Source organism: Phalacrocorax aristotelis, chromosome 7, assembly GCF_949628215.1.
Source record: "Phalacrocorax aristotelis chromosome 7, bGulAri2.1, whole genome shotgun sequence".
NCBI lineage: Eukaryota > Metazoa > Chordata > Aves > Suliformes > Phalacrocoracidae > Phalacrocorax > Phalacrocorax aristotelis.
In genome coordinates, this window is record NC_134282.1 from 6,597,866 (window position 1) to 6,624,984 (window position 27,119).

Sequence of the window (27,119 nt, forward strand, 5' to 3'; positions counted from 1 at the left end):
TGCAGAATTGAACATTTACTTATCTAGGAGTAATATTTAAAATTTAAATCTCACCTTTAACCTTATTAGAGGAAGCAATGTAGAATCAAAAAAACCAGATGTTGCATAAAGAGCCGGACAAAAAATTTAAGCAAAAAAGAGGGAATTCTGCCACAAATCATGAAGACTTTGTAGGGAAAAATGGCTTTTTTTGTGCATGTCCAAACTGATGTAGATAATTTTTTTAAAATATATTGTTAGACACACAAAGCATTCTCTGCTTTTGTTGGGCCGGCCAGTGCCTGCAAAAGCTTTAACTCCTGTTGTCCAGTTAGATGTGGTCTAGAGTGTACGTGTGTGTGTTGGCTGAGGAACACTGAATTGTTTGCATGTACTGACTTGTTTTTTTCTAAGCACCTGTCTAAGAAAAAAGTGGTGCAAATTAGAAAGTAGTTCCCAGTCTGCCCACTACCTAATCTTATTGTTATTGCTAAAACTGACCAAGCACAACAGATCTTCTGAGTATTGTGATCTAAATATACTGAAAAGCTAATGCAAAGAAATGGCAAAAAAAGATAGCTAAGTTAATAGCTTGCATTTGTGTAATGTTTCACATTAGGATCTTTATGCATTCATGGCAAGTATTAATTGATCTATGAATAAGTAATACTAGAATAAAGATGAAGAAATAGTACATACTAGGAATAGTAGATTCAATTACTGACAAAAATGTCTTAAAGATGGAACACTTTGGAAAAGCTCAGCACCCAATGTCTAATCATTATTCTCTTAACTTGCAGGTTTGTGGAAGACAGAACAACCTGGGAAATATATGAGCAGTTCCTTTGGGGACCCGCACTGCTCATCAGCCCTGTGATGCAACAGGTGTGTTTTTAAGCACTTATGAAAAAAATTAAAGTCACTTTAGCTAAACTTCACTTTTTGATTTAAGGTACCTAAAACACATATGTTTAATTACAGAATGCTGTAGCAGTGAATGCTTACTTACCCAATGCCCGCTGGTATGATTACTACACAGTAAGTCCCTTTAAAAGCTATATTTTATATGTCTTCTTCAAAGTGCTGTTCAGACTGCAGCAGGGTGTGCTGAGAGTGGTTGTGAGATGTGAACCCTCTCTCTCCCTTTTACAAACTTGCATTCAGTATCAGTTCTTAGCAATGTAACATCTACTTAGCTGACAAAAAATTCCTTGATTCCTGTACAACGATGTATAATAATATGTCCAGAATTAGGGTAAATTAAACGGTGTAATAATACCTTTAATCTGAAGTCCTTCTATTGACTTCTTTTAACCCTCAAATGATATACATAGGTCTTTGTAAGGAATGCTGGAATAGAGAAAGGCAAAACAGGTTTAGCCACATCATCTTTCACAGAAAATAAGGTTTGGTAAAAGGAAGTGCAGGCATCAAAAATCACTTTGTTAATCACAAGTTCATATTTCATCTGACTGGCTCCTTTGGTACAGCTGAAGTCACTTAACGTCAAGCCAGTCTTTTATAGATATAGAATTTCAGAATTTCTCTTAAAAGCATTTTGAAGTTACTCCTGCAGTAACAACTCTTAACTATTCTGTCCAGTGAAAAATGACCATTTCATTCTAAAAAGAAAAAAAAACAAAAAAAACCCACAAAAAAACCCCCACCAAAACTGTAAAATGAGACCAATTCAGTAGAAAACTTTTTTGGTTTTTTCTTAAATAGGATGAAGATATTGGCTTTAGGGGACAATTCAAACTTTTACCAGCTCCTTTGGAGCATATCAACCTCCATATTCGAGGCGGATACATCCTTGCTTGGCAACGACCTGCTAATACAACTTTTTACAGGTAAGATTCAGTGAAAATTTAAGATTCAGTTTTGCACAATTACATATAAATACTACCAGCCCTCAGAGAAGCTACACGCACGGCAGCACTGGCTCTTTATGGCTTCCTTTTCTTTTTGGTTTCCTCCTAATGTCTCCCTTAAATCCAATAGTATAGGCTTAGGAAGATGACTATGGGACATCAACTGAGTGGCAAACAATGTTTCTTAAAAAAAAGATATTCTGACATTTGATAGACATGAAATGTGATTGGCTGAGGAAACCGAGGAAACATTGTTCTGTTTTCCATAGCCGAAAGAACCCGATGGGACTCACCGTCGCTTTGAATGACACTCTGTTTGCCGAAGGACAGCTTTATTGGGATGACGGGGTTCGCATCGGTATGTATGATGCTTCATGCCCTCATAAGTGCCTTCTTGCTGCGAGGATGGTTGAACACAGCAACAGGTTGCCCAGGGAGGCTGTGGAACCCCCACTCTTGGAGATATTCAAAGCCCAAGTGAAAATGGACAAAGGAAAACCCAAGGGTATGAAGCGGGGAGAGATGAAACAAATTACAGCAGTCCTTGAAAGGCAAAGGATGCTCAGTGCTGACTTCCGAGCTTTTCCCTCTGCAGTTTTTAACAGTAACACAGTTGTCACAGTGGAAACTCCAGGCTGTAAGAAACTGCATGGCTTAGCCAGCGCTTTGGAAAGGAAGTGCTGGTGGTTGCTCCTGCCTTAGAAGTCCTCAGTGCAGCGTGGGGTGTTTGAGGAGGAGCAACAGGAGCCAGTGGAAACGATGGGCTCTGGCCAAAGCAATCGCTTTTCTGGAGGACGTATCTGAACACGCCTTCAGAGGCAAAACGGAAATGAAACCTTCCGATTGGCATTATCGTGAAATGATTTTTCCTGATTTAAACTGCATAATGCTGTGATTTATAGAATTAATACGTTGCACAAATGAAATTGCCCCCTGGACCTAAGGCAACAAAGATAACAAAGACGTGTCCTCAACCCTGTGGGAGCCATAACCATAGATTACGTGGGAAGCTTTAAGTAATTTCCTCAGCATTAATACTTCTAAATCATCTTCAGATAAGAGATACTTAAATGTCATTTATCCTTCCCATCCAGCCTGTGTTACCTTTGCAAGAACAATAAGCGGTCACCCAAGATCACTGCAAGTATTGCAGAAAACGGTGTTATTTTGCATCACGATGTGCAGGGAAGTTTGCAGGATGCAGTTAGTGATTTGTGAGGTGCTTCACACACACCCCACTGCCTGTCAGCACTGGGATTCAGAAATGGTGGCTATGTTTATGGAAGGCTGATGAGAAATGAGATCAGCATAAATTACAAGGTGCACCGCAGCAGGATGCCTGTGATCCGGTTTTGTCAGTGCAGAAAGGCAAGAACCTACAACGATTATCCGCACTACTCTGAGTGCATTTAGTGCCGAAAAATAGGATCGATAAGATATACAACAGCGATTTCGAAGAAGCTTCAACGTCCACCATTGGTCACATGTAATTGGACAGCGAACAGAGGCGGGTGTGGGAAACGACTCCCACACCTTCTTCAGTGCAAAACATTTTCCACTTGCAGGTCTCAACATCCTTGATCTTGCTTAATGTGGTTTGTTTGCCTTCTTTTGCACCTTACTTGTAAAATGTTGTTATTTTGTCCTCATTTAAATAGCATGCAGTCCGGTAAGTAACTATTTTATGTCTAAAAGCATATGCCTCCTGGAAATAAAGAAGTTTGTTTATGTACAGATAGACATGCCATATATTTGCGTACAGTGAATGGACACAATTCTTGAACTGAAATGTTGATAATGTGTTAACTAAGGTGGATAGCGAATACATTTCGTTCTTTCTTTTTAACAGATGCGTATGAAGATGGTGTGTATCTGCTAACATTGTTTACTGCCAATCAGGTATGTAATGTTATCTCACAGTTTATGAATGTTCACTTTAAGTGTTTATTATTATATTTTTAACTAAAGGTATTTTAGTTTGGTGCTTCATAATGTCTAGATATCCCACTCTAACATTAATTTGTGCTCATGGTCAAATGGACTGCAAGTAATGTGATTAAACTGTGTTAAGAACAAATTTAAGAATAATTCTAAAGTTACCAATTTCAGCGTATTGTTAAATAGGGTGTATGTTTATGGCATTGTAGTTGCTGCTATAATTGTGAAAGTATAAGTTTATTTCATGAATTATTTCTATAAAGTGAAAGCATATATCGATGCAGGATGTCTGGAGCATGTGGATGGGTCAGAACAGCTGTGCCAGGAAAACCAGCCCTTGCTGGTGAGAAGAAAGCTGAAAGCTACGCACAGGAAACTTTATGGACAAAAGGCTTTGAACCTGGCTTACAGCCACAAAGAAATACCTCTGCCCATCAAAGAATTTGGGTTTCTTCTTAAGGATGAGCACCTAAAGTTGTTCCTGATCCATTTAGCATGTTCAGGGTCCTCCTTGTTGTTCTCTCCCTTGTTGTTCAAGCTAAGTCTCTGTTCCAAGAAAAAAGAAAGAAAAGTTCACAGGGCCAGAAGGAAGGCATCTGTGTTTGTAGTGTATTTGCCCATAGCCACTGTAGAATGTATTTATTTATTGTGTGCAATCTTAGTTCTGGGAGGAAGCAGCAAGATACACAGTCACTGGCAACCACAAAAGAAATCACTTTTTAAAACGACAAAGAGGGGGGAACATGACCTGCCCCATTCGTGAGTCCTGCTCGTGCCCTCCTATTGATGGCAAACCAGAGTCGTATTTGTGGTTTGGAGTCATAAACTTGCGTCCCGGTCCTAGGATGTGCGCACTGACCCCAGTCAATGTATTCCATTGAGACATCTCGCATCCCGTTGGAGATGGTGGGTTTTGCTGCTGTGGCCATGCCACTTTGCAGAGCCTGCAAGAAGAGGCCTGATGGGAATGCAGAGGAAGCAGCTTAGTCCCAGCACAGCTTTGCACAGCGGCTGGTGCGGAGACGCTGCCTCGGTTCAGGATTGCTTTTTCTCTTTATTCAACACAGAAAATCTGGCATGTATTCCTGGGTAACGAAGTCAATGAACAGGAGTGTTTATTTTAAGTACTATCATTTCTAGTATGTTGGGTTTCAATTTTTATCATAACAAGTTGAATATCTAGAATTAACTTAGACTGATTATATGGACTTTTGGTTTAAAAGAAATGCTTTTTCTTTTGTAATAGAAAATACACTTCGTTACTTCATTAGTTTTCCAGGGTGCCAGAATGTCTTCTAATCTTATCCACACTGTTCTTTCTTCTCATTTAATTCTGTCTTTTTCAAAAAATTGATTGTTATTTGCTAAGGAACAGAAGTTAGTTTTGCTAATATTCCATATTTGCAGTTGCAAAGGGATTATAAAATTAATGCATGTTTTCCTGCTCTTACAAAAAAGTTCGTAAGGAAAAAACCTGATTAAAGTGGTCTTGAATCAACCAACAATGAAAAATGCTCACACTAAAATAATACCCCCCAAGCATTAAATATGTAGAATTATATCATAGCACATTTGTATGGGATCACACCTGGGCTGTGAGCTAGCAGGCACCACCTCTGGGCTGCTTGACGCGGCCTTTGCTCTTTGGAGACCTGCTGGACCTGGTTAAACCCTAGAGAGACCATGTGCCCATAATCTACTTAAAATGACAGCAACTGGAAATGAGGGGGGGCCTGTGGGTGCTGAGGGAGGAGCAGTTCTGAGAGGGCATAAAGCAGGGAAAGCAGAGCCTGCATCAGGCCTCATAGAAACCAGGAGACGAGGCACAGCTGCTGTCCCTGAGACAGTGAGGAGGGGTTTGCGGCCCACGTCAGGGGTTAAGAGCATCTGGTTGTTTCGCTCCTCACAACTATCAGCCGAGTGGCAATTAAAGGCACAGCAGAGCCCAGGATCTAGCCATATTAACAATGTGAAGAAAACCAAAGCCTTCAACATTTGGAAAATAAATAACAACATATAGGTATTTTAAAATAATTTTAAAAATAAGAAGAGAGGAAAGTAAGTGAAAAGCTCAAGTGGACTTGTACCAGTCTAAGGACAATCTCTGTCATTTATTTTTGTCTTTTCAGAATGTTTTAGATGTCACAGTTTTGCATCACGGTTACACTGATCCAAACAACTTAATGTTTACTGAAATTAAAGTCCTGGGGGTGCCCACCAGCGTTAAGCAGGTGACCGTATTGCAGAACGGCAGGACAATCGCATCGCCTCACACCATGGACTACAATGCCGCCAAGAAGGTGAGATGCTATTTGCAGGGTAATGCCACCTTCACAACTGAATATGTGCTCTTAAACCTTTGGAGATTCAGCTTTCTGCTGAAATGCCATATTTAAAATATAGTTCAAAAAGATACATAAGCTACCATCAGGTAATGAGTATATAAGGTACTCCTTAATAGATAGTGAATATTCTGCAGTGTGGAGCTTTTAAGCACAGAAATTACACCTGAGGAGCCCAAACTGCTTCTGACAGTCGAAAAGTGGTGGATTTTGATTTGTGCTTTCTTTCCACTCTTCCTAATAGCTTACTTGCACCCTATGAGATTTGAAGGAAGGAAAAGCAACTACAAGTATTTCCATAGTCTCTGCATGGCCCTGTTGTTGTCAGTCTTGTCTGACAACATTTTCATTTCCCAGCCCTGTTTGCCTACCACCATTTCATAGCCTGTCGTGTCATATATCACCTGTAGGCATTGCAGCGCTGGGTTCCTACATGTACACGTCAAATCCCACTTCTTCTAAAGTTAGTGGCATACCTTCCACCAACTTCAGAGCACCAGGGTTTCCATCTGCATGGGTCATGCCTGTCCAGGGCATTTCCCCCTCCCGCCTCCCTGGACAAGCAAGTCAAGCACTCCTAAGGGCACCTGAAATTAATGTGTATGGTTGTGTTGCCATTCCAGGCGGCACTCCTATGGAGCGTCTCTCAGATATGAAACAAGTGCTGAGGCATTCAGTCCTGCCCGTTTCCTGGTAGAGGGAGGGTGCTGGACCTCCTCTGTTACTGGGATCTTACCACCGTTCCTTGGAAATGCAGTATTCTGTTACGTCTTAGTTCTTCCTCTCTTTCATGGAAAGCCAGAACTGTATAGGTTTTGGACATAACCAAAAAGATGAGTTAAAAATGTAAAAGAGAATGGAAGCTTTTCATTCTGCTGCTGACTTTTGGGTGGGGGGAAAAAAGCAGAATTCGTATGCACCATTGAATTACAATGTGTTCCAAGTTCTGCTGCCTTTTAAAATTTCCTTTCTTTCTTTTTTTAATAAAAGGAACCTCAGTCCTAAAAGAGCCTTTGAATGAAGGGAAGGGATCAGAGCCTCATGATGAGAAATCCAAAAATCTATGCTGGTTAAGCTATGTTTATAGTGATACAAACACAAAAGCAAAGGAAGCGTAATAAAGTCTTATAAAATGAGAAGCCACTATATTCTCTACCGAACACAGACAAAGCAGTAGATCTTCAGTTACTAATTGTTTGTTTTGTCTGGTTTTTTACAGCTCCTGACAATCACCAAGCTTCAACTTGAATTAGGCAAAGACTACACTGTGCAGTGGAGCTAAACTGCCTGCAGAATAACACCAGCCATACCGCTGAACTTTCTCACTATTTTAAAATTATTTTTCAGTGTGCCTCTTTGTCACCTTAGAATACTTTTTACTATAAAAACATACTAGTGCAGTCGATTCATATTAAGGCATCATGTGTATAAAGCTGTCATGTTTCAGTATTGTTGAAAGTTAGAAGATGTCTATGGGGTACGAAATCTATTTTGAACAGTATGGCACTTCAGTGTAACTTCGTCTGTCAAAATTGAGACTGAATGTAAAACTCCATGTTTTCTCAGAGTAGAATTTCTGGCTGACTTCATGCATGCCAAATTGCATTAAAAAAGGTACCGTTGGTTTTACCTGCATGGATTTTGGGCCATAATTTTGCCTCTATTTATTTAACTTTCATCTTGATTTAAATTATGCCTATATAAGTCACTATTGCGGAGAAGCTTTTAAGGCCAAACGAAGTAAAAGTAAATATTTTCATATTACTGATTTAGCATGAAATGATGTCCAAATTGTTGATCTATAAATCACTAAGCTACTTGAAAAACTCACTTAAAGTTGAGGGGTTTGGGAGGTTTGTTATTTTTTATTACGAGTTTAGCCAGACAGTTGTGTTCCCCAGTGTTTTGATCTGAAGTTGTAAAATTAAACCTTAGGTTTCAAGGTTAACTAATGAGTGTTGGTCTCCGAGTGTTTATTTCACTGAAGGAAGTGTTGTTGTATGTTTACTATAGTAGTAATTTGTGTAAAAGACACTTTCTCTCCCAGGAATGCAGCATGTGATCTAAACAGATTGGTAAAGCTCATTTACAATTAAGTTTGATGTGAATAAACTGCTGTCAGAGGTAGTAGTAATCTCTAGTGGCCGTGGTTAAGATTCATTTAAAGGATTCCTCTCTGCTTTAAAATTTTGTGGTAAAAGAGCTAAGTAGCCAATACCTCATAGGTGGATCAGTGTAACTATAGAGCTGAATTTATTGAAAGTTCCCCATAAAGTAATAATGAAATTGGCAATCCAGAGAAAATGATCGTTTAGGGCTAAAGTTACCATTTTGAGAAATATTTTTGTCTGAAGGAACAAACTGCACTGTTTCTCCAGAGCTAGCGATGACCAGCTGCGTAAGTAAGCAGATGAAGGACATGTCCCGTCGCTGCAGAGAGAGGAGGTGCTGGCTGCTGAGCCTTCGACCCATTCCCTGTCACATTATGTCCTACCACTTTGCGCCCTCCCGACTGATGTGTGAAACACTAGGTACAGCCAAAGGCTTCCAAGAGCTTCTTCTCATCATTTTTCTTCTTATTATTTTTATTTGGGGAATCTCATTGTTGTTTTCTCAGCTATGAGAAGCTCAGCACATCAGCTGAGCTACCTGCATTTCAGGAAGGCTTTTACTGAGTCCCCAAGATAATAATTCATGAGGAACTCGCACAGACTGAGACATCACAGCTTCAAACACGCGCCGGGCACCTGAGGGAGGTGTTCCCTGCCGTGTCTCTTCCAACGGGCCTGGGAAATGAGCATCCCCTCCCGCAGTTTGTACCACACGTGCAGCCCAGCAGAGCCTGGCCCGCAGCTCACTTCTGAAATATCTGTGCAGCATCGCGGTCCTTCGGCGGGGACCAGAGAAGCTGTACGCTGAACCGGGTGGCATTTTCTTCAGGTCAATAGTATTTCTTCATGCGATGCTTCTCTTTGGGTCAGATACGCACAGGTGCTGTGAAACAGCTCCTGCTGCAGGAAGTCCCACTGAAGCCCTTGAGCCGTGCTGAGTCACAGGGCAGTTTTCAACAGAATTAAGTGAGCAGCAACAAACATACTACTCGTGTTGAGGACAGCATTTTTTGGCTATCGCTCTCTGTGTAATCTGGCTTTCTGGTGCTTAAAAAATTAGTCATAAGATAACATAACGGCACCCAGCGGTCTGACGCAATCCTGCTGCCCATTGCACCGGAAAATTCTCACTGAAGGCACAGTATCTTTCCTGAAAGCCATGAAGTTCTGCTTTCAATATCCTATTTCTGAACTTTATGGGCTGCTGTCCTGGGCTTTCTTAAAAAAATAAATCCAAAGAAAAGAGTACTTGTGAAAAGTTGTAAATTTGTTTTGCATATTAAAATTTTTTGCTAACTTTTCCCTAGTATTAACATACCAGAGTTACATTAGGAGTGGCACGTTGTGGGTTAGCCCTGGTGTAGGCAGCTGAGAAGTGTCAAAGACCCAACAGACTGCTGGAGGTGAGGAGGGTGCACGCAAACCACCACCCCGCACGCGTCCCGTGTGGAACTGGTACGGCCGCAGCAGGATACTGGGTGATGAAGCTCCCTGCACTGAGCCGGTACCGTTTTGCACCTGCGTCAGGGTTTGGATGGATGAACAAAAGGCAAGCTCGCTTCCTAACGAGGCGGTGGCATTTTTAATTCCTTAGCAAACTGGAAGTTTAACCTTGACCATTTTCAGCAGGGTTCTTCATGTCATACGTACAGCTGAAATCTGCCTGAGGGAGAGAGTATCTTTATACATAGGTATGTAAACACATAACCATTTTATACACACATATATACAGAAATATATATACACACATATCTATTTATCCATGCTATATACATAAACATAATACACGCATATATATACACACACGTGCATATATCTGCATACGTAAATACATATTTCATCATTAATAAGTGGGGTTCCTCTTTACCAAGAAATTTTTTTAAATTTTAATTTTTAACACTTTTTAATTTTTATTTTATTAATTAATTTAATTTTTATTTTAATAACATTCAGGTTTCAGGGGAACCACACCTGAGAACAGCCAGGTGCAAACAGGACCTTATGGGTATAGGATTTTTTGTCTTGAAACAGTGTTTAAGGTTTAAGTAGCTCATCCCAGAGCTGATCCAAACCTCACGGGAGTCCGTGAATTTCTTTCTATGGGCTTTGGCTCAACTCCTGAAACATTAGGTCTGGTTTTTAAAACCTGTGTCTCCTGCACCTGGCACAGGTCCCAGCACAGGTCCAGCTTCATTTCCCAGAGCAAAAATGGCCTTTGAACCCAGCTGAAGACCACGACCATGGCTTGGAGATTAAATCAAGGTCAAGTAACAGGTTAATGAACTTTACGAAACTGCCTCCTAGCTGTGTGATTAGGCGCTGAGATTAAACGAAAGCGTTGACATTCCAGTTGCTCTACCCTCGGCATGCAAAGGACTTGGGAAACGTCGTAACGTACAGCAATTGCACGTAAAAGCTAAAGGTGGTTGGGTAGATCCCTCCAGCTTTGGCTAACGTGCTTCTGCGAGATGACCAAATGTGAGTGTTGTCGCTGTGGGAGCGCAGCAGATACAGAGAAACACCTCCAGGTCGCAGCTTTTCAGGTACTAGCAGACAATCCCGACTGGTTTACAGAAACTCAACTATTTCTTTATCCACATAAGGAATGGCTAATGTTGCAGTTCTTCACTGCCGCACCAGTGAAGGTGCCGTACAAACCTGAGCGGTGCTCCATCGCCCCGAATTAGCCTGAGCGCAAGGCCACCAGCCAGCCAGCGATGGGACGGATGGGGGCCAGGTCCCTAACTCCACCACGAATCAAGAGGAAATTACATTTCCAATGACAGCTAGCACGACCTCCAATACCTCGCAGTACAGAAGCATTTTGTATCCAATTATTACCAATTCATCAACCAGCCAGGCAACCACTGTGTTTGCCCCTGTGCACCGAGCCCACGCAGCCGACACGAGGGAGAACATGCTCTGAAGAAATGTGGCATGTTTGGGTTGCAAAGGCCAAGGTGGTTCTTTTGGGGCAGGTTCCCACCTGGCTTCTGTTTCCCCTGCTAAGAAAGCTCTGCTTTTGGTCTTAAAGAGCGAGAAAGCAGAGAAACCGTAAAATTGGGGTTTCATTTCACTCCTTTTCCTTCCTAGTTCTCAGACAGCAAGTATAGCAAACCTCTCTGCAGTCTCCTGCACCATTTAGTAGTTTATCTTTGTATTTTAAATATGGTTACGTGGCTGTTGCAATGTGTAGTATTCAGATCTCATTACCTTTCTCATGCTTGGAAAGCGGAATAATCCAAAAATTCTTCAATAATACAACAGACGAAGCACAAGCCTGGAAATAGCTGGCAGCTTTCTTTCTAGCAACCATGACGTGATGAGCACTATCGCGGTGACAGCTCTGTAAATTACATCCTTGCCAGCTGAGGAGCTGGAGGACATTTTCAGAGGAGTGCCCTGTAATAGCCAGAGGGTGACTTACCTTAAACAGATTCTGACTCAAAAACCTATGGAAACAATAATGAAATACCAGTGTTTTCAGAATGTTTTTGGGTCAGAACCCAGGTCTGTAAGCTGCAGGGTTAATTCCTGCAGTACCACACCTGCTATTACTGCTACCTGGGAAGATGACAGAAGCTACAGGTTTCACCGTTAGCTTTATTATAGCATATGCTATATAAAAAGTGGATTTTATAAATGTTTCTGGTTCTCGTTGACCAAAAGGTAGTCGGGATGCTTGCATTTTTTGCCTTTTGAGAGCTGCTGCTATGTGATTGTCCTTCCTCCCACCTCATGTTGTGGCTGAGGGATATCAGCAGTGAGCTGTTCAATACAAGAACTCCTCCCTTCGCTTAGCTCTTCCTCCATGAAACTATTGCGTTTTGAAAGCAGCTCTTTCACTGCTAAACCGATGTGCCCACTTACAGCAACTTACCGGAGAACCGCCACTAATTGGTGTGGGAAGGAAATGATGAAGAATCAGCTCACATTTGCCTTGAGTGTGACTCCAAAGGGTTTCCAAATGATGCTCTTACTCCAAAGGACCTCTCTTGGGTACAACGTGTACGAGTGAGTGGATGGGCTGTCTGGGGGTGGCGTATCTCTGTTGAACAGGAGCAGACATCACTGTGCTAAAGAGACATTGATGGCCCTGAAATTACTATTCCACTAATGTAAAAGACAAAACCATGTCACGCTTGGCTGTGCTTGTTCTAATGAAGCTGCCACACACGCGCAGTTAATTGGATTTTTCCTTGGAGCCTGGAAGGAACAGCTGGATGGCAACATCTGGCAACACGGCGGGAGCGCGGTCTGGCTTGTGACAAGGGCGCGGAGTTTCACCGCTCCGGACGGCGTGGGGCGGGGGGAACGTTTCCAGAGGTCTTCACTGCTCGGCTGCAAGGAGCTCACCTCTACCTCCCCGTTGGGACGAGGTGTTCTCGCTGCCTTCCTTCCATTTTACTTACCTCGAGGCGGCGAGCAAACAAGCATGGCCATATGTTTTAAAGTTTCGCCCAACCCCAGTGATAGGCACGAAGAGAAATATTTTCATTCTCTTTTATAAAAATGCAAGGTTTGGGGTGGTTTGTTTTTTTTCTCTCTAACATCAGTTTATGAAATTTTAGTGTTTTCTTTAGCTAAACTGGGAAATTTTAGTAAGAAGTTACACCAGTAGTGAAGAGTTTGTACGTTTCTCCTTACATTTGCTGAAAATACTAATCTCGTATTGTTCTGCGGATTAAGTCAAGCTTGGGGGGTGTTCTCACTGCTAATAGTAATACAAAGATATTGCTATATGAACTGTTGTGAATTTTTGAATTAAGATGAATTGAAATTGAAACTTTAAAAATTAATTCAGTGGGACGTAACACTTCAAATTATCCTTTGTGGAAAGGTTAAGTGTGTAAATACACATTTGGTATACGCTACACGTTTATAATTAATAACTGTGTGTATAAGTGTATACACACACACTATATATATTTTCTTTAAATTGTTAATAAATTCTATTATGTAAAATAAGGGGGTTTTAACTTATATGGTTATTCTCAAATTCAGAGTCATTTCAGCTGAATTGTTAATGCATATGAGGCATTACGCACATTATAATAATTATGTAATAAGCAATTTAGGAATGCTCTCTGACCAGCGGTTCCCTTTTAACAATCTCATGAGACCTTTCAGGCGGATATAGTGCACCATTTACTCCCACTGATATAAACCCCATATTCAGGGTCAGGCCATAAAGCAGCTGATACTAATATATTCCAGCTATTTTTAAAAATTGAAGCAATTTGCATTGAGCATTCGGTGCAGGAAAGGCAAATAAAAGTGACATTCCTGTGGGATGCCCTAAAAACATTATTTGCCATAAATTGCCTCTTAAAAATACTATGGGGATGGAGGAGAGCAAAGAATCTAGTCTAGATGAGTCCCTCTGGGTCCATGGATTTCTGCACTGGCATGGGAAGAGCTGAGCTGGAGGATCTGCTGTGTAACATAGAAAATATTCAGCTTCTGTGTAGATCTGAGTATCCAAGCGTAGGGCTCGTCAGGACACAGCCATGGGAGCTGGAATTAAATCAGACGTGTACAGGCGCTGATGCAACAGCCCTCCAGTTCCCTGGTTTTGGGGATTGTAACTGTACAAGGTGTCAGGAGGACAGTTCAATTCACTTTGAAACAGCCCGTTAAAAAAAATAACCTCGTATCGGGTTTTGATACTTGGATAAAAATTTAGGACTGAGGAACGCAATCTGATGTTCTAAGCTGCTGCCTAAAAATTACAGAAAATCCGACGGCCTGTGTTATTTTCTCATGAATATGAATGTAATGGACAGTAAAACACTGTGACTTGCGATTGTAATGTTTGCCATGAACCCAGCAAATGGAAATTTGAGAAAGAGTTGGGCTTTTTCTCAAGCCCAACCATTTCACGTCTTTTGTTTTGTTATTGCTTTCGTTAATATATTTAATTCTGCTGGGTTTTATTTTTAAAAGATTCATAAGAAAATAAATGGCATTTCTTAACAATATTTACACTGGCAGATATATGTTTAATAAATGCTATCTGACACTTTCTGCCTCCTCTGAAAAGACTGCACAACTCGGTACATTCATTTAAAATAGCAGCTGCAACATCTCTTTTCTCCTCTCTGTTGTCTGTTATTTGATCTACACAATTCCCCGCAACACCCCGACACCTCTATCTTATCATTTGTGTGGGACGTTTGGATTAGAACAGACAGGAAGAAAAAAAAAAAAAAAAGCTCTGGGAGGATCTGTCCTGTTAGGAAACGCCGTTGGGTTTGCTGTCTGATCCTGCCACCACTACCCACTGCGCTGGGATTAACGCCCTCCCTCCCTCCCCTTTGCCACCTGCGGGGGGGTGAGCGACGCCGATCAGGGGCTTGGGCAGCAGCAGCCGACCCAGGCATTACCAGAGGGTAAAGCTAATTAATCAGAGCCAGGTGAGGGGAAAGGTTTGCCTCCTGTATTAACACCAGTAAATAATATCTCCTTGGGTAATAACATGATAACAATGTTTGCAAATCCTAGGAGAAATAGAAACCCTCGTTAAAATGATTCTCTAGCAACTCACAGAAACTGCTTTTGATCTGCATAATTTTTTGCTATGTCTTGTGCCGTCTCTCTGTGGTATAGGAAACGGTGCATGCCTGCGGCACGCCTGGTTCTTTCCTGCCTCTTGGCTTAAGACAGTTTCTGGTTGTTGGCTTTGGATGGCAGCGGACTCTGAATTTCTCAAAACCACACCCTAGGGCTGCAGCATTGGATGCTTTTCTCTGTCACCTACTGACAATTCATTATTTTAAACAAGGAAAGTGAGCTGTGGGCCACTCTAACTGGAGACCCTTTGCTGGCAAGCAACAGGAGAGCTTTCCCCTCCCCTCCTCCCGTGCCACCTCAGCTTCACCCCGATACCTCTTCTTTCCAATTCCAGTGGCCTCCCGCAGCCCCGCTGCCCTCCCCTCGTCCCGTGGCTGCGTGGTCCCCCGTCGCCCCCACCTCTGAGGCGACCGAGTGAAACGCTGGTTTGGCAGCTGCCTCATGTTTGGACACACCGGTCAGCCCCGGCCTCGGGTTGGCAGAAGGACTGATGTCCAAAGGCTAAACCACAGCTAAGAGCTTTCTTACAGCAAGGCATCAGTCAAAGGTTTTTCTGCTGTTTCAATATTATACATTTCCCTTATATTAAATAATGAATGAAAAGAAAATAGAATTTCCTGCGCTGCATATACAAGCTCTCAGATTAATTTGTTGCTATCCAATATTCCTGGGTTCATTTTCCGTTGCAGCAGGCACTGATGCTCGGGAAGCATGTTTTGTTATTTTTCATACCAGGCAGCTCTTGCTTCCTCTACAAGTTTCCATCTGATTCCTTTAATGAAATACCTCTCACAATTGAGCTAATCTCCCCCTCAGTTCCTCCTTTTCTCATTTTCAGTGCCAGCCTTTGCTTTCTGTTCAGCACGCCGTGCTGCTATCAGGCTTGAGAAAATGCTTTTACGGGGTCTACCTATTCCATCTCTAACTTTAGAAAAACGAAATATTTTCATGCCACCTCTACACACTGCAATTTTAAATGGATCTAATCAGTTCTGCCCTCTACTTTTTATAACTAGAAACATTTTCAAATGAAAATTGAGATATCCCATCCTTCAGTGATAGCATAATCTCTCACTCTCTTCCCATATAACGTTTCAAGCAATAAAAAAAGTTTGCCTGGCTGAGAACTTACCCGCAGCGCAAAAGCATTTTCCAAGAGTTTTAGTTGAAGCCAAACATCTATTTAGGTTACAATGTCTTATCTTTGACTAGAATAATTCCTTTTCTTGTATTTAACCTTTGATCAGCTGCCTACCTTTGAACTCTTGGATAACTACCTCCTTCTTGTTATCCTTGTCCCATTTCTCCTGCAGCTCTTGTGTAACTCCACCCTATACATCAAAATAGAATTCTCTTCTGTGAAAAAACTTCTTTTTTGCCCCCCACAGGGACGGTTGCAGTCACTTTGTTTGGCCCTTTGTTTTTGAATATAGTCCACTATAGAGATCTGGGATATAATACTGTAGGACGTTTGTACAGTTTTACATTAAAGTCAGTATTGAAAAACCCCAAACCAACAACGCAGAATCTAACACTGATATTCCAGACTACATCTAGAAAGTCAACTTGTCTATGACGGACTTTGCCCAGCCTACTCCATCCTCACTTACTGGATTCACCTCCCTCCTCCACTCCCCCATCGCCCTCGGAGACCGACCGCAACGGGAATGTCAGCCCCCTCGGGCGGGACACGGGCAGGGGCAGGAGGGATCGCTCCCTCTGGGGAGAGCGGAGCGAGCGAGCGTCCCGCTACCACCTCTGCTTTGGGTTATGCCCTCCAGGTGACAGACACCCTGAAGGATGCTCCACTTTCCTGCTAGGATTCAGAAACCTCAGGGTAAAATAAAACAGCAATAACAACTAAAAAGACATACTGTATAATTTGATTGGCACTTTTTTTCAGAATTACACCTGCTTATGTCTCCTTTTTCCGCCTCCTTCTGATCATGCAAATGGCTTCTGGTGATGTAGGAGGGAAAGCGGTGACAAGTGGGTTGTTTGGGGTTGCGGCAACCTTCATGTACAAAGCTGAAGCAAGCTTCTCCTACACAAATGACTGGATGACTGCTGTTGCAGAGAGGGCCTGGCTGGAGAAAACAGCTCTTAAATTGCTCAAACGGCTGCTGGAGTAAGGCAAAACGCAACCCGGTTTGCCACTTAGTCATCTAACTTTTGATGTAGGCTCCAACCCTAAGCTACCCGCGTCTAGTACTTCTAGAGAGCTTGAGCTAACAAACTTGAAATGTTCTATTTCAGAATATACATACTTGCAAATAGATCATCAAATCCTCCCAAGTTAAGGGTACCACTCAAAAGAATGTGTGGTTATGCAAATCATAATAATTTTTTTAAATTAGCATAAATCAAAAATTAACATGTTAAAAATTGTGGCATGGACTGAATTTTCTTCCTATCAGCAGTGCATGACTTAGAAGGTTCTAAACTATTAATTACTTGTTTTAAGTGCTTGCAGTAAATGATTTCTTGCTTCAGGATAGACGCAGGTAACAATCTTCCTTATTAATACATGTCTCCAAAAGAATTCAGAACAGAGAATTGAATTTCTGTATTCATAATGCACGGACTAGTAAAGAGTTATCAATCCCTTTTTCCCCAAATAGTTTCAAACTATACAGATCTAAGTGATTTATAATTCATGTGGCACTTGCAGACTTGGCACACAGACAAAGGTTTTCTTTTTTACCTTTTTCTTTTGAAAAATTCTTTTCCATCACACATCCCACCCCACTTCTTTGTCATATCCCAAATGAAGAGTAAATATTTTCTCTACCTAGTGTGCATACAGAAATAAATAAAAAGCTGATTATAAAATTACTCATGAATCCTTCCATACCGGGCGTGGCCTCTCAGAAAATCAGAGAGCAGAGTTGCACAAAAGGGGAAGATGCCCTGGAAGGGTGAAATGACGTGACATGAAACTACTGACTAGAGTCTTGGTTCACGCTGTATTTTGACACGGAGTTTCATACAGGCAAGGCTACATACTTAATTTCAAAGCATCCACCGAATGTATCTGGAGGTACCACCATTCTCTTTGCATGTATCTTCCTTTCCCCCCACTTACGTGAACGCGTATCAGCCTATGAAACACTCCCAAGGACAGTTTATCCCGTGCAGTTCATCGTTCATGAGGCGTACTGCAAAGTTTCCAAACTTTGAAATAGGAACAGGGAGAAAAAATTCTGCTACTGAAATCACCCAACACTTTTCGTTCATTTTGAGAACTATTTCTCCATAGATAACCCAATTTTCCCGCTTTTGAGTGGCAAGCTCCTAAGGAAGTGGTAACATTAATGAATGATGGTGATAGAGCCGGCATTAGGTTGAGGTTATTTGCCACCAAGGAAAGCTGAGCTGGTTCCTCAAGATCCCTGAGGATGTTTGGTTTCTTGCAGGCTCTTTTCATCTCAGCGTGTTCTGCATGGCAGCGCCTAGCGAATAAAGCAAAAAGGAATGCTTTTAAGAGAATAACCTGAAATTAAATTATTTCTGAAACTGAGGGACATTACCAAGCTGGTCACAAAGAAGGATCATCTCACTGAAACTAAAAATACATGATAAATAATACTGCTGAGAGGGTAAGTGAGGCGAGACTCGGGAGAGTCTGGGACCGCAAAGTTCTGTTAAATCCTTTTTTTGAGCATCTTTGTGCTGGTTCTGTTGTGCATGAAAAACTCGAGAGACTGCTAGTTCACAGGCCTTATTTCACTGGGGCAATACCTCTGTGCTAAGGGATTATTTTACAGCATGCTTTAAATATCAATCAAATATACTAACACTGCTCCAGCGCGGTAGTGCTGGGTGACACTTCAGTCAGAAAAATCTGCCTTGATAACTGAAGGCTGTAAAAAGTGCATGAAAGTGTGAGGAATGTTGATTTGCAGTTATAAAAATACCCGTAGTTAAAATATTTTACCTGACCCAGTGATTTTTACACTTGCAGATACGCTTTGAAACATGACTTAGCCAGGCTCATTTTAACTCATTTTAAACAAAATTATGTGTTAAGGTGAACGGGGCTGCGAGCCCCGGTATATTGTTTTGTAACAGGGAGCTCGAAGAACACCTCAGATTTTTTCTGTTATTATCTAAGATGAAAAATAGGCTATTTAACACTTTTTCTCCCAGCGACGTGCAGGTCCCGGGAACGGGACAGGAGAAGCGCGCTGACCAGGGGGACCTCCCGTGTCTTTACACCAGAGCCACGTGGTGTGTGGTGCAGGGCCGCGGGCTGGTACCGACAGCCCGGCCGGCACATGGAGGGTCACTTATTGCAGGTGCAGCTGAGAGGCGCCCACGGGAGCTGGCGGTGCCGGCGCGTCCCCTTGCCGTGGTGTGCACCGGGAGCATCGCGTGCGGCTCTTTCTTGTATGAGCCGGCCAGACCAGTAAAGATGGTTCTGGTGAGGATCCTCTGACTGTGGATAACTAACTCACCCCAAAATAAACAGCCGCACACAGACATCCAACATATGAGAATAATTTATGGCACTGGATGTTACGTCCGTGAGAGAAAACAAACATTTGCGTAGTTCAAACTAATGAGACAATCTAAGTCTCAGTGTATTTTATTTTGCTTTGATGGTTCTATTAAAAAAACTAATTTGCAAATAATTTTAAAATATTATGCATCTATATACATACACACACACACATATCCCACACTGATATACAGCTATATCAGCACTATGACTCCTCACGAGCGTTACACAACCACGTCGGCACGACACGATATACCCTTTGCCATGGTAAATGACTGACTATTGCGGAAATAGTTCTGCTTTGCGCCCCTGCGCTGGCAGAGGCGGGGGCACGGCCCTGGGGCGCGGCGCTGCTCGGGACCGGCGCTGCCAAGAGGAGCTGGGGAAGGCTAGCGGGAGAAGCCAGCGAACACTGAGCAGAAGCGACTCCCCCAGAGCCTCGGCAAGTTACGGTTCCCCGGTGTCAATGCAAGACCGGCTAAATGCACGTCTTTCATGGGATCACTCAAAACATCTCTGCATTTTCTCAGCCTTTTTTGCACTTAGATTGTCTCACAGGGCGTGACTCGGCTAGGACTTCACTGAAATCTCTGTAATTATGCTGAAAAAAAAACCTACCAGAAGAAGATGCCCATGTTTTTTCCAGCAATGGACTATTCTGACTGCTGCTTAAGTTTGCTATTTCTCGTCTGCATACTGACAACATTTTCAGATCAGCATTTTCCTTACTGGATGCATCTTAGGCCCTGTTACGCTGTCTTCCAACAAGCTTAAGTTTGTGGTAGTTCTTCATACATTTTTCGGCTTTTATGACTTTCAGAAAATGAATGTTGCCATCAGCCAGTGCAGGCTTCCGCTGGCAGCACCACATGCATGACCAGAGGTTTATTTAAATACTCTCTCAGTACCTAGAAAATAGAACCATTCATTAATATCTTATGAGAAGGATTTTGGGTCAGGCTTTTTGCCTCTCATAATGCATTTTAATGATTTTCTTATTGAGTCTTCCATTACAGTTCTGGAGAGGTAATTCATACTTTCCTTCTACTCGGTATTTCCTTGCAAGAGAAGAACAAAAGCTGGAATTCTCTTCCTACCGCTAGATAATTCCCATGAGATCTTTTTATTTATTACTAATAGATGTTAGATAGGGGACATGCATTCCACCATACCAAAGAGCATATTTATCAGAATACAAATACATATATGGGTCAAAAGGGAAATTATTTTTTCTTTAAATAAAGGGGGAGCAAAACCAAAAGAAGCTTTCTTTTAATCACTACACATAGAAAAAGTCAAATTTTGAGGCTATATATTTCCAACATAGACTGATTCAAAGTTCCTTTACATATTGGGTAATGAATCATAATATCCCTTTTGCTGTTGTCGTGCAGAAACAACACCCCAGAGAGGAAATATTTTCAGCTGCTAGAAATGTGGCTTTCACATTCATGTACGTATATAAAATGTGTCTATTATGATAAATATTTACACACGCAGACGTGCATCTACGTATTCTGCGGAACTGATAATGTCAACAAGAAAATATTCAATTACTTGACAAAAGCTACCACTTTTAGCTTTTTTAATATATAATGCATATAATAAAAATGTAACATGCTGTAATGTGCCTTCCATCATCTCTGAAGGATTCTATTCTCGTACTATGGTGGCTCTGTAAGAAGTAACCATTGTGAGATTGCGCATATTTGGTTTTGCGGATATTTATGCTTAGAAAACCCACAGCTATCTGTATGTCCTGTCTTCACATAGATATCTTTGCAGCCATCAGTTCAGTTGTGTAGCTGTATGGGTATAAGCACTGTGCTTCCTTGGGTTTTTTGAGATAATTTTAAATAATAATGAAATTTAGTAAATCAGTACCTCTGTAGTAGCAATGCTTAAACTACTATATTCTTAATATTTTTGCAATTATCTTCAAGAATGAGGACAAAATAAAACTTTATTTCCTATAGCCTGGTATTTTATGATTTTCTTGTAAACATTTTTTTTTTTTTTGAATAAAATATGTAAAGAAATCCCCTTCAGTTTCTTTCACTTACTGCAAAATGTGCATGAGAACACCATCATCATGCTTAGATGCTCCCTGGAGACCGTGTTGGGTATCTGCTGTAAATGAAAATAAGGTTGTGCTGCAGCAAATCTGCAGCAGTTTTCAAACACGCTGCAGCCAAACCGTGGAGAGAACTGTGGTACACGGTGAGAAAACGCTGCTGGGAAACTCTAGTCCCTCAGTCCTTTTACTTCAAGTACCATGCTTTTATCCTTATTTACTTTATAGGTAACTTATAAATATTTAATTTTAACAGGACCCATGGAATAAAATGCTTTTAGTACAAGGTGGACCGAGTAGTTACTCGGTTTAACTTTCAGGTACAATTAAAGCTTTTATTGCCACCCTGCTGGAAGAGCACAGACACGGTAAAACGTACGAGATGAGGAGGTTCCGCCCACGTGGAGCCTCCCAAAATCCCGAGGGGACCCTGGATCCTTACACGCCCATGGCATCCCGGCGGGATGTGGCTGGCAAACCGCATCCCTGAGGCCATGAGACCTGCACCCCGACAGCTGCAAATGGGGAAAAAGAAAGAAACGTTTGCATCTACTACTGTGGAAAATAGGAGAACCAGGATTTTATTTTTTTTTTTAATTCCAAGTCACATATTTTAACAATAGGGAAAAAAACCCATTATTGCTGAAACCAAAGAATTTCAACTTCCCAGTCGCCTGTTTTGTTGTCAACTTCAGAAGTTTCCAAAGCTTAACAACATTACTTCAAAGCATTTGCTTTAAATGTACACTAGATAATGAAAGAACATCTTTTAAGAATATTTTCAGACACATAAAAACCCCCAGCAAGCTTACATGGCTGACATTTTGACAAATGATGTACCAAAAAAGATCTGGTCACAGAAATAAAGACGGTGGGGAGAGTGACACTTTCTCTCCAGCTAATTGACAACTTGGGAAACAAACACATCAAAAGAAATACATTATGATATTACTCTAGTGAATACAGTCTGTCAGAAAATGCAGGCTGTTTATTAGTTTGAAATAAGCATTCATTTTGATCTCAGGCAGGGTACAGAGACGAGTTCTGGAAGCAGAAGGAATCTATCTGCAAGGGCTCGCAGCACAATGTGCTCGGAGAAACAATGAAGGCGCATTTGAAGGCCCATTAGACAGCTGCAAGAGAATCTGAAAAGGCAGCAATTTAAATATTTTTAGTGCTATGCAGCTTCTTTCTTATTTAACAGCTTAGCGGGGCTGCATATATTATAGCCAAGTTGGAAATAACTTCAAGATAGGAAGTTGGGAGAATAACGTTAAAGGCGTCACTCAGCCACCTGAATGAGTCTGGATTCAGGGCAGTGTAATTCACAACAGAAACCACCTCCAAGAGCTCTGTTTGGAGAAAAAGCCAGAAATCTGGCATTTGCTGTCGAGTATTTCAGATCCATGAAACTGTTCCCTCATCTCACCTAGTGGCGGTGTCATCCCTCGCACCGCGGAGGGGGATGTGCTGGACACGTTAAGAATGAACACGCAGAGAAGATTCTGCTAACTGGAAAACACGACATCCTCTCGGCAGTCCTGTTGAAATGAGGAGCTGGGAAGCTCCCAAATCATCCCCCAAAACTGCCATCCATCAGCAGGAGGAAAGGGAGTACTGTTCACTTGAATAGCCCGGCTTAGATGCAAGCCTACCCCAAACCACTAAAACCTGTGCATTTTGAACGTTACTAGCCCCTGCCGACACATTTATTGTTAGCAGTTTTACTGTAAGAATATCTACCAGCTCTGAAAGTCCTCCCACTGCAGCCATTTTTAAAGATAAAATTAAGGAGTTAGGTAAAATGGAAAAGAATATAATAAATGTGACATCCCAGAACTTATTAATGAAACAGATGAAGTATTATTGCAAGACAGAAATGGGAAAGAAGGAAAAGAATATAATAAGATCCCTCTAAATAGTTCAGAGGAGAAAATAAGACAATTTAACTGCAAGCATGGCCTAACAACTTTATGACTAACCTCCCGCCCCAAAGTCAAATATGCAGATTTTAGGGCATTCAGCATCAGATCACATTCGCTCCTAAATTCAATTTCATTAACCACCTGGCTTTGAGACCTCTGCTGCAGCGGTCTGTGGTGCAAATATAGGGAAATGGGCAGGGAGGGGATAAGGGTTTCTGTGAAAATGGTTTCCTGCTCCGCAGTTCTCTCCTACAGTTCTAGAAACCTCAATAAATGTGAAATAAAAAGTTAAAATGCCTAAAAAGTTGCACGCGTTATTATCTCATTTGTTACATAGTTGATTGCATATTCATAAAAATGTGCAGGAAGAACAAGGAAAATTTCGATGCAATTGTCCTCCTCCACTTTCGCAAGTGCCACCACAAGTGGGGACGGTGACACCTCGGCATTGCTGATGTCAGATAACCTTTCTAGTCACTGGTTCCAGGATCTTTACTCAACTTAAGTGCTTCTGTTTCCATAACACATTTTTATTTTCAGGAAGAGAAAAATACTGTGAGACAATAATAATTCTTTTAAAGGAATGTGTCTGAAGTGAAGAAACTATATATGAATGTTAAGCCTCATTTAGAAAGGAACCATACCACTGACATCAATTTGAGAGTTGAGCGATACTTTCAAGGAATTTACCACTAATACTTAAAGAAGTAAATAGCAAAATGCCTTGCTATTTTTATTTGTTTATAACTGTGTTCAAACAAACAACAAAGAAAAAATGGATTTCAAGCATTAATTGTGCTGCCTATGATGTCCTCAGAGGATAGTCTTCTGCTGTTCAGTTGTAGATGTACAGGATCTGTTATTTCTACCTGGACATTTGTCTGATTTTGAGAAACAATGGGCAAAACCTGAACTGTCCATTGTTCATTTCTACAGCATGATATTACAATTATAATGTTAACAAATATATCTTAACGATTTTTTTCTTGCTTAGATAGCATTAAAATAGCACTGAAAGTCAAGAGCACCTGGTATACTTACGGACCGGTGAACACCTCCCGTTTCCTTCAGCAATAACCTTCACCATGATACTGCAGCATCTGATACATCTTAAAAAGAAAAATCTTCTCTTGACTTTCATGCGTGTTCACACAAGTTAATGGTGATATGCTCAGCAAACAAAGCATTAACGTACAAATTGCTGCTGGAAACTGGAGATGCCTGTGATCAGAGAGAAGTCCATGCAAGAGAAGAATTTCCTATCTACTTTGCAGCAGCCACTGCTTTACCGCCATGGTTATATCCCTGTGCAGGTAATGGGCTGACTTCCCACATGAGGCTACTCAAAGAGCTGTGGTGAATAGGTTAATTGATGAGCAGAGACTAAAGTGGAGCCTGGCTGAGCTTGGCTTAGCAGAAATCAGTGTCATGAGCATCCAGGGGATAGAGGGGTCATTGAGAACATGCGCCACAGTCAGAGATGGTACACAGCTGTATCAGAGCCTTCCTTCGCAGAAGGGAGCACAGACCAAATAACTGATTTCAATGTGAACGTATCTAAAAATATGTCTGAATCAAGTCAGAGCTCGCCTTCTCTTCAAAATTTATACTTATTGGAAAATGACTGAAAAGAATTAACCACAGCAAGCAATCAGAACAGATAACAGCAAATGCCATTTCACTTGGCTCATTTGACAGCCTAATGGCAAAACCATCCACAACAAAATTATTGTCTAATTTAAGAGCAGAGACAAAGCTTTCTATAGGAATGAATGAAACCCATGCGCATTCGATGGTGACAAGTTGGTTTAGCTTCTCTGGATGGATATAACGCATCAGCCTTTTCCAAACAACTTTGTTTTCTCTCTTCTGAGAATTGTCCACTTTTAGTTTAATGATATTTTCCACTGGCAAAAGAGGAAATAAAAATCATTCCACCCCTGTCCCTTAATAACTCCCGAGCCCTGGCTAAGCAGTAGCCTGCCTTGAGATACTCTAGCCCTTTCTCACTTTTCTTTTCCAAATAACTTCTACAGAGTTAATAAATAACTGCAAACATCAGTGACCACTAAAAATAGGGGAAAAAAAAGTGCCATACATAAGCCCACCAAACAACAAACTCCAACAGTTTTCACATATTATTGAAGACCAGCTTCAAATCCCGTAGGTACACAAGTGAGGACCTGTGCTTAGCCCCCACAGCAAAATCCATCACCCAGCCCGGCTGTCCTCAGGCTTTTCTAATATGTGCAGGTAAATATTGATAAAACATCACTCGGAGTGCTGAAGATCCTCCGTCAATTCCCCATAACTTGTGCAGGAAGGCTTCCCGGGCGGTTGCTGGTATGAAGAGTTGAGCAGTTCTCCTGGCCTGTTGGTGAGGGGCAAGTTAGCAGCCAAGCAATTTGAGCGGACGAGGAAATCGGTGAACAAATTAGCAATATAAACCTAAATTCAATCTCACAAAAAGGTTGAACTTGCAGTTTGAAGCAGCACCATGAAAAGAAATGCAGAACTCAGAGTACACATCTACTTACAGGAACAGTGGGTTATGTGATCAAGAGATCTGTGCAGGGTTATTATGCTGACTCGATGGTTTTGGTAGTAATAAATCCTACTGTTTTTCTCCTAAATATGTTGATTTTTCTCCCTCTGTATTGTGAAATAGGCAATTATTTGATATGCTTGTTACAGAACTCTTTAATCACTCCACTGTTATAGCAGCCAAAAGTTTTGTCTTCTGTAAATGATATAACGTCTGAAAAATATCAGGTATTTTATTAACCCTCTTTGAATGCATTCTCTATGCAATCATGAAACATCCTTAGGCTTTATATAGAAATGCTACACCAGAAATTGTGTCTAAAATGATTACAAATCAGATTAAAGAAATTTCAGATTAAAGGCAGTCTCCTACTAGATATTCTTAAATAATAAAGACATGGAAGAGGTGACCCTCCAAGGAAACTAAATCTGGGAGAAAATAATAGGGTTTTTTACAGGTAAATCTCAATTTTTATCCAAGCCATAGACCACATATGTACAAAACATGTCACCAGCCTGCTTCGCGAGGACACTTTTGTGTTCCTGCTGTGCTGCCTGACTTGCTTCTGCCAGGACATCGTCAGCCCACTTGGCAAATTGAGAGTCTTTGCTGATGGCTGAAATAACTCCTCCTGGAGAACGTTGCAATGTTTTTTAATCCAAGTGGAGAAAATCTACAAGCAAAAAGCCCTTTTCTGAGCAGGAAAGCAGCACAAGGTGTGATGTGACGCCGACAGTGGCAAGAGGGACTATTCCTCCCAGCAGGCATGTGGCATGTTTGCACAGACACCCACATATGGACCTTTCTGAATCAGGTCATATTTTCTCCCCTGACTTCTTGTATTTTCTCTCTTAGAACTTTTTAATGAGGTAGATTTGTACAACTTTATCTTACAAGTGAGTGTCCTTGTGCTCTCCTACTTGTGTCCTTGAACTTAACAGTAATACTTTGTCTGTTTGAGAGAGCTCTTAAAAATTGTACCTTTCACATGAAATCACTGGTCCAGTGGCTTTTTTTCCCCCACGCTTTTATTGCCCTCTGCCATAAAACCGATCCTCCGTGAACTTATCACCATTGAAGACAATAATAGACAACAAAACGCAGTGATAGAAACTTTAGTGCCAAATTTCAAGCTACAACCAACCCTTATGGCTATGTTAGAAAAGCTGTAAAATACACCTTGTTTACAGGAAAGTCGACACATTCTTTTTGTGCCTGTAGCCTCTGTAGACCACAACCGCCCTGAGTAGTTTTTATGAT

At 41.4% G+C, this 27,119-nt stretch overlaps 1 protein-coding gene across 1 annotated transcript in view; it reads left to right on the plus strand.

Annotated features, from left to right (window-relative positions):
• Positions 1 to 8,085, plus strand: part of SI (sucrase-isomaltase) — a 55,528-nt gene extending 47,443 nt beyond the window's left edge. Inside the window, exons 41-47 of the mRNA XM_075098559.1 lie at positions 780 to 864; positions 961 to 1,017; positions 1,705 to 1,829; positions 2,120 to 2,208; positions 3,700 to 3,749; positions 5,918 to 6,088; positions 7,350 to 8,085. Coding sequence (XP_074954660.1) covers positions 780 to 864; positions 961 to 1,017; positions 1,705 to 1,829; positions 2,120 to 2,208; positions 3,700 to 3,749; positions 5,918 to 6,088; positions 7,350 to 7,412 — 640 coding nt within the window. The 3' untranslated portion in view covers positions 7,413 to 8,085. The remainder of the gene's footprint in view (positions 1 to 779; positions 865 to 960; positions 1,018 to 1,704; positions 1,830 to 2,119; positions 2,209 to 3,699; positions 3,750 to 5,917; positions 6,089 to 7,349) is intronic.
• The last annotated feature ends 19,034 nt before the right edge of the window (positions 8,086 to 27,119 follow it).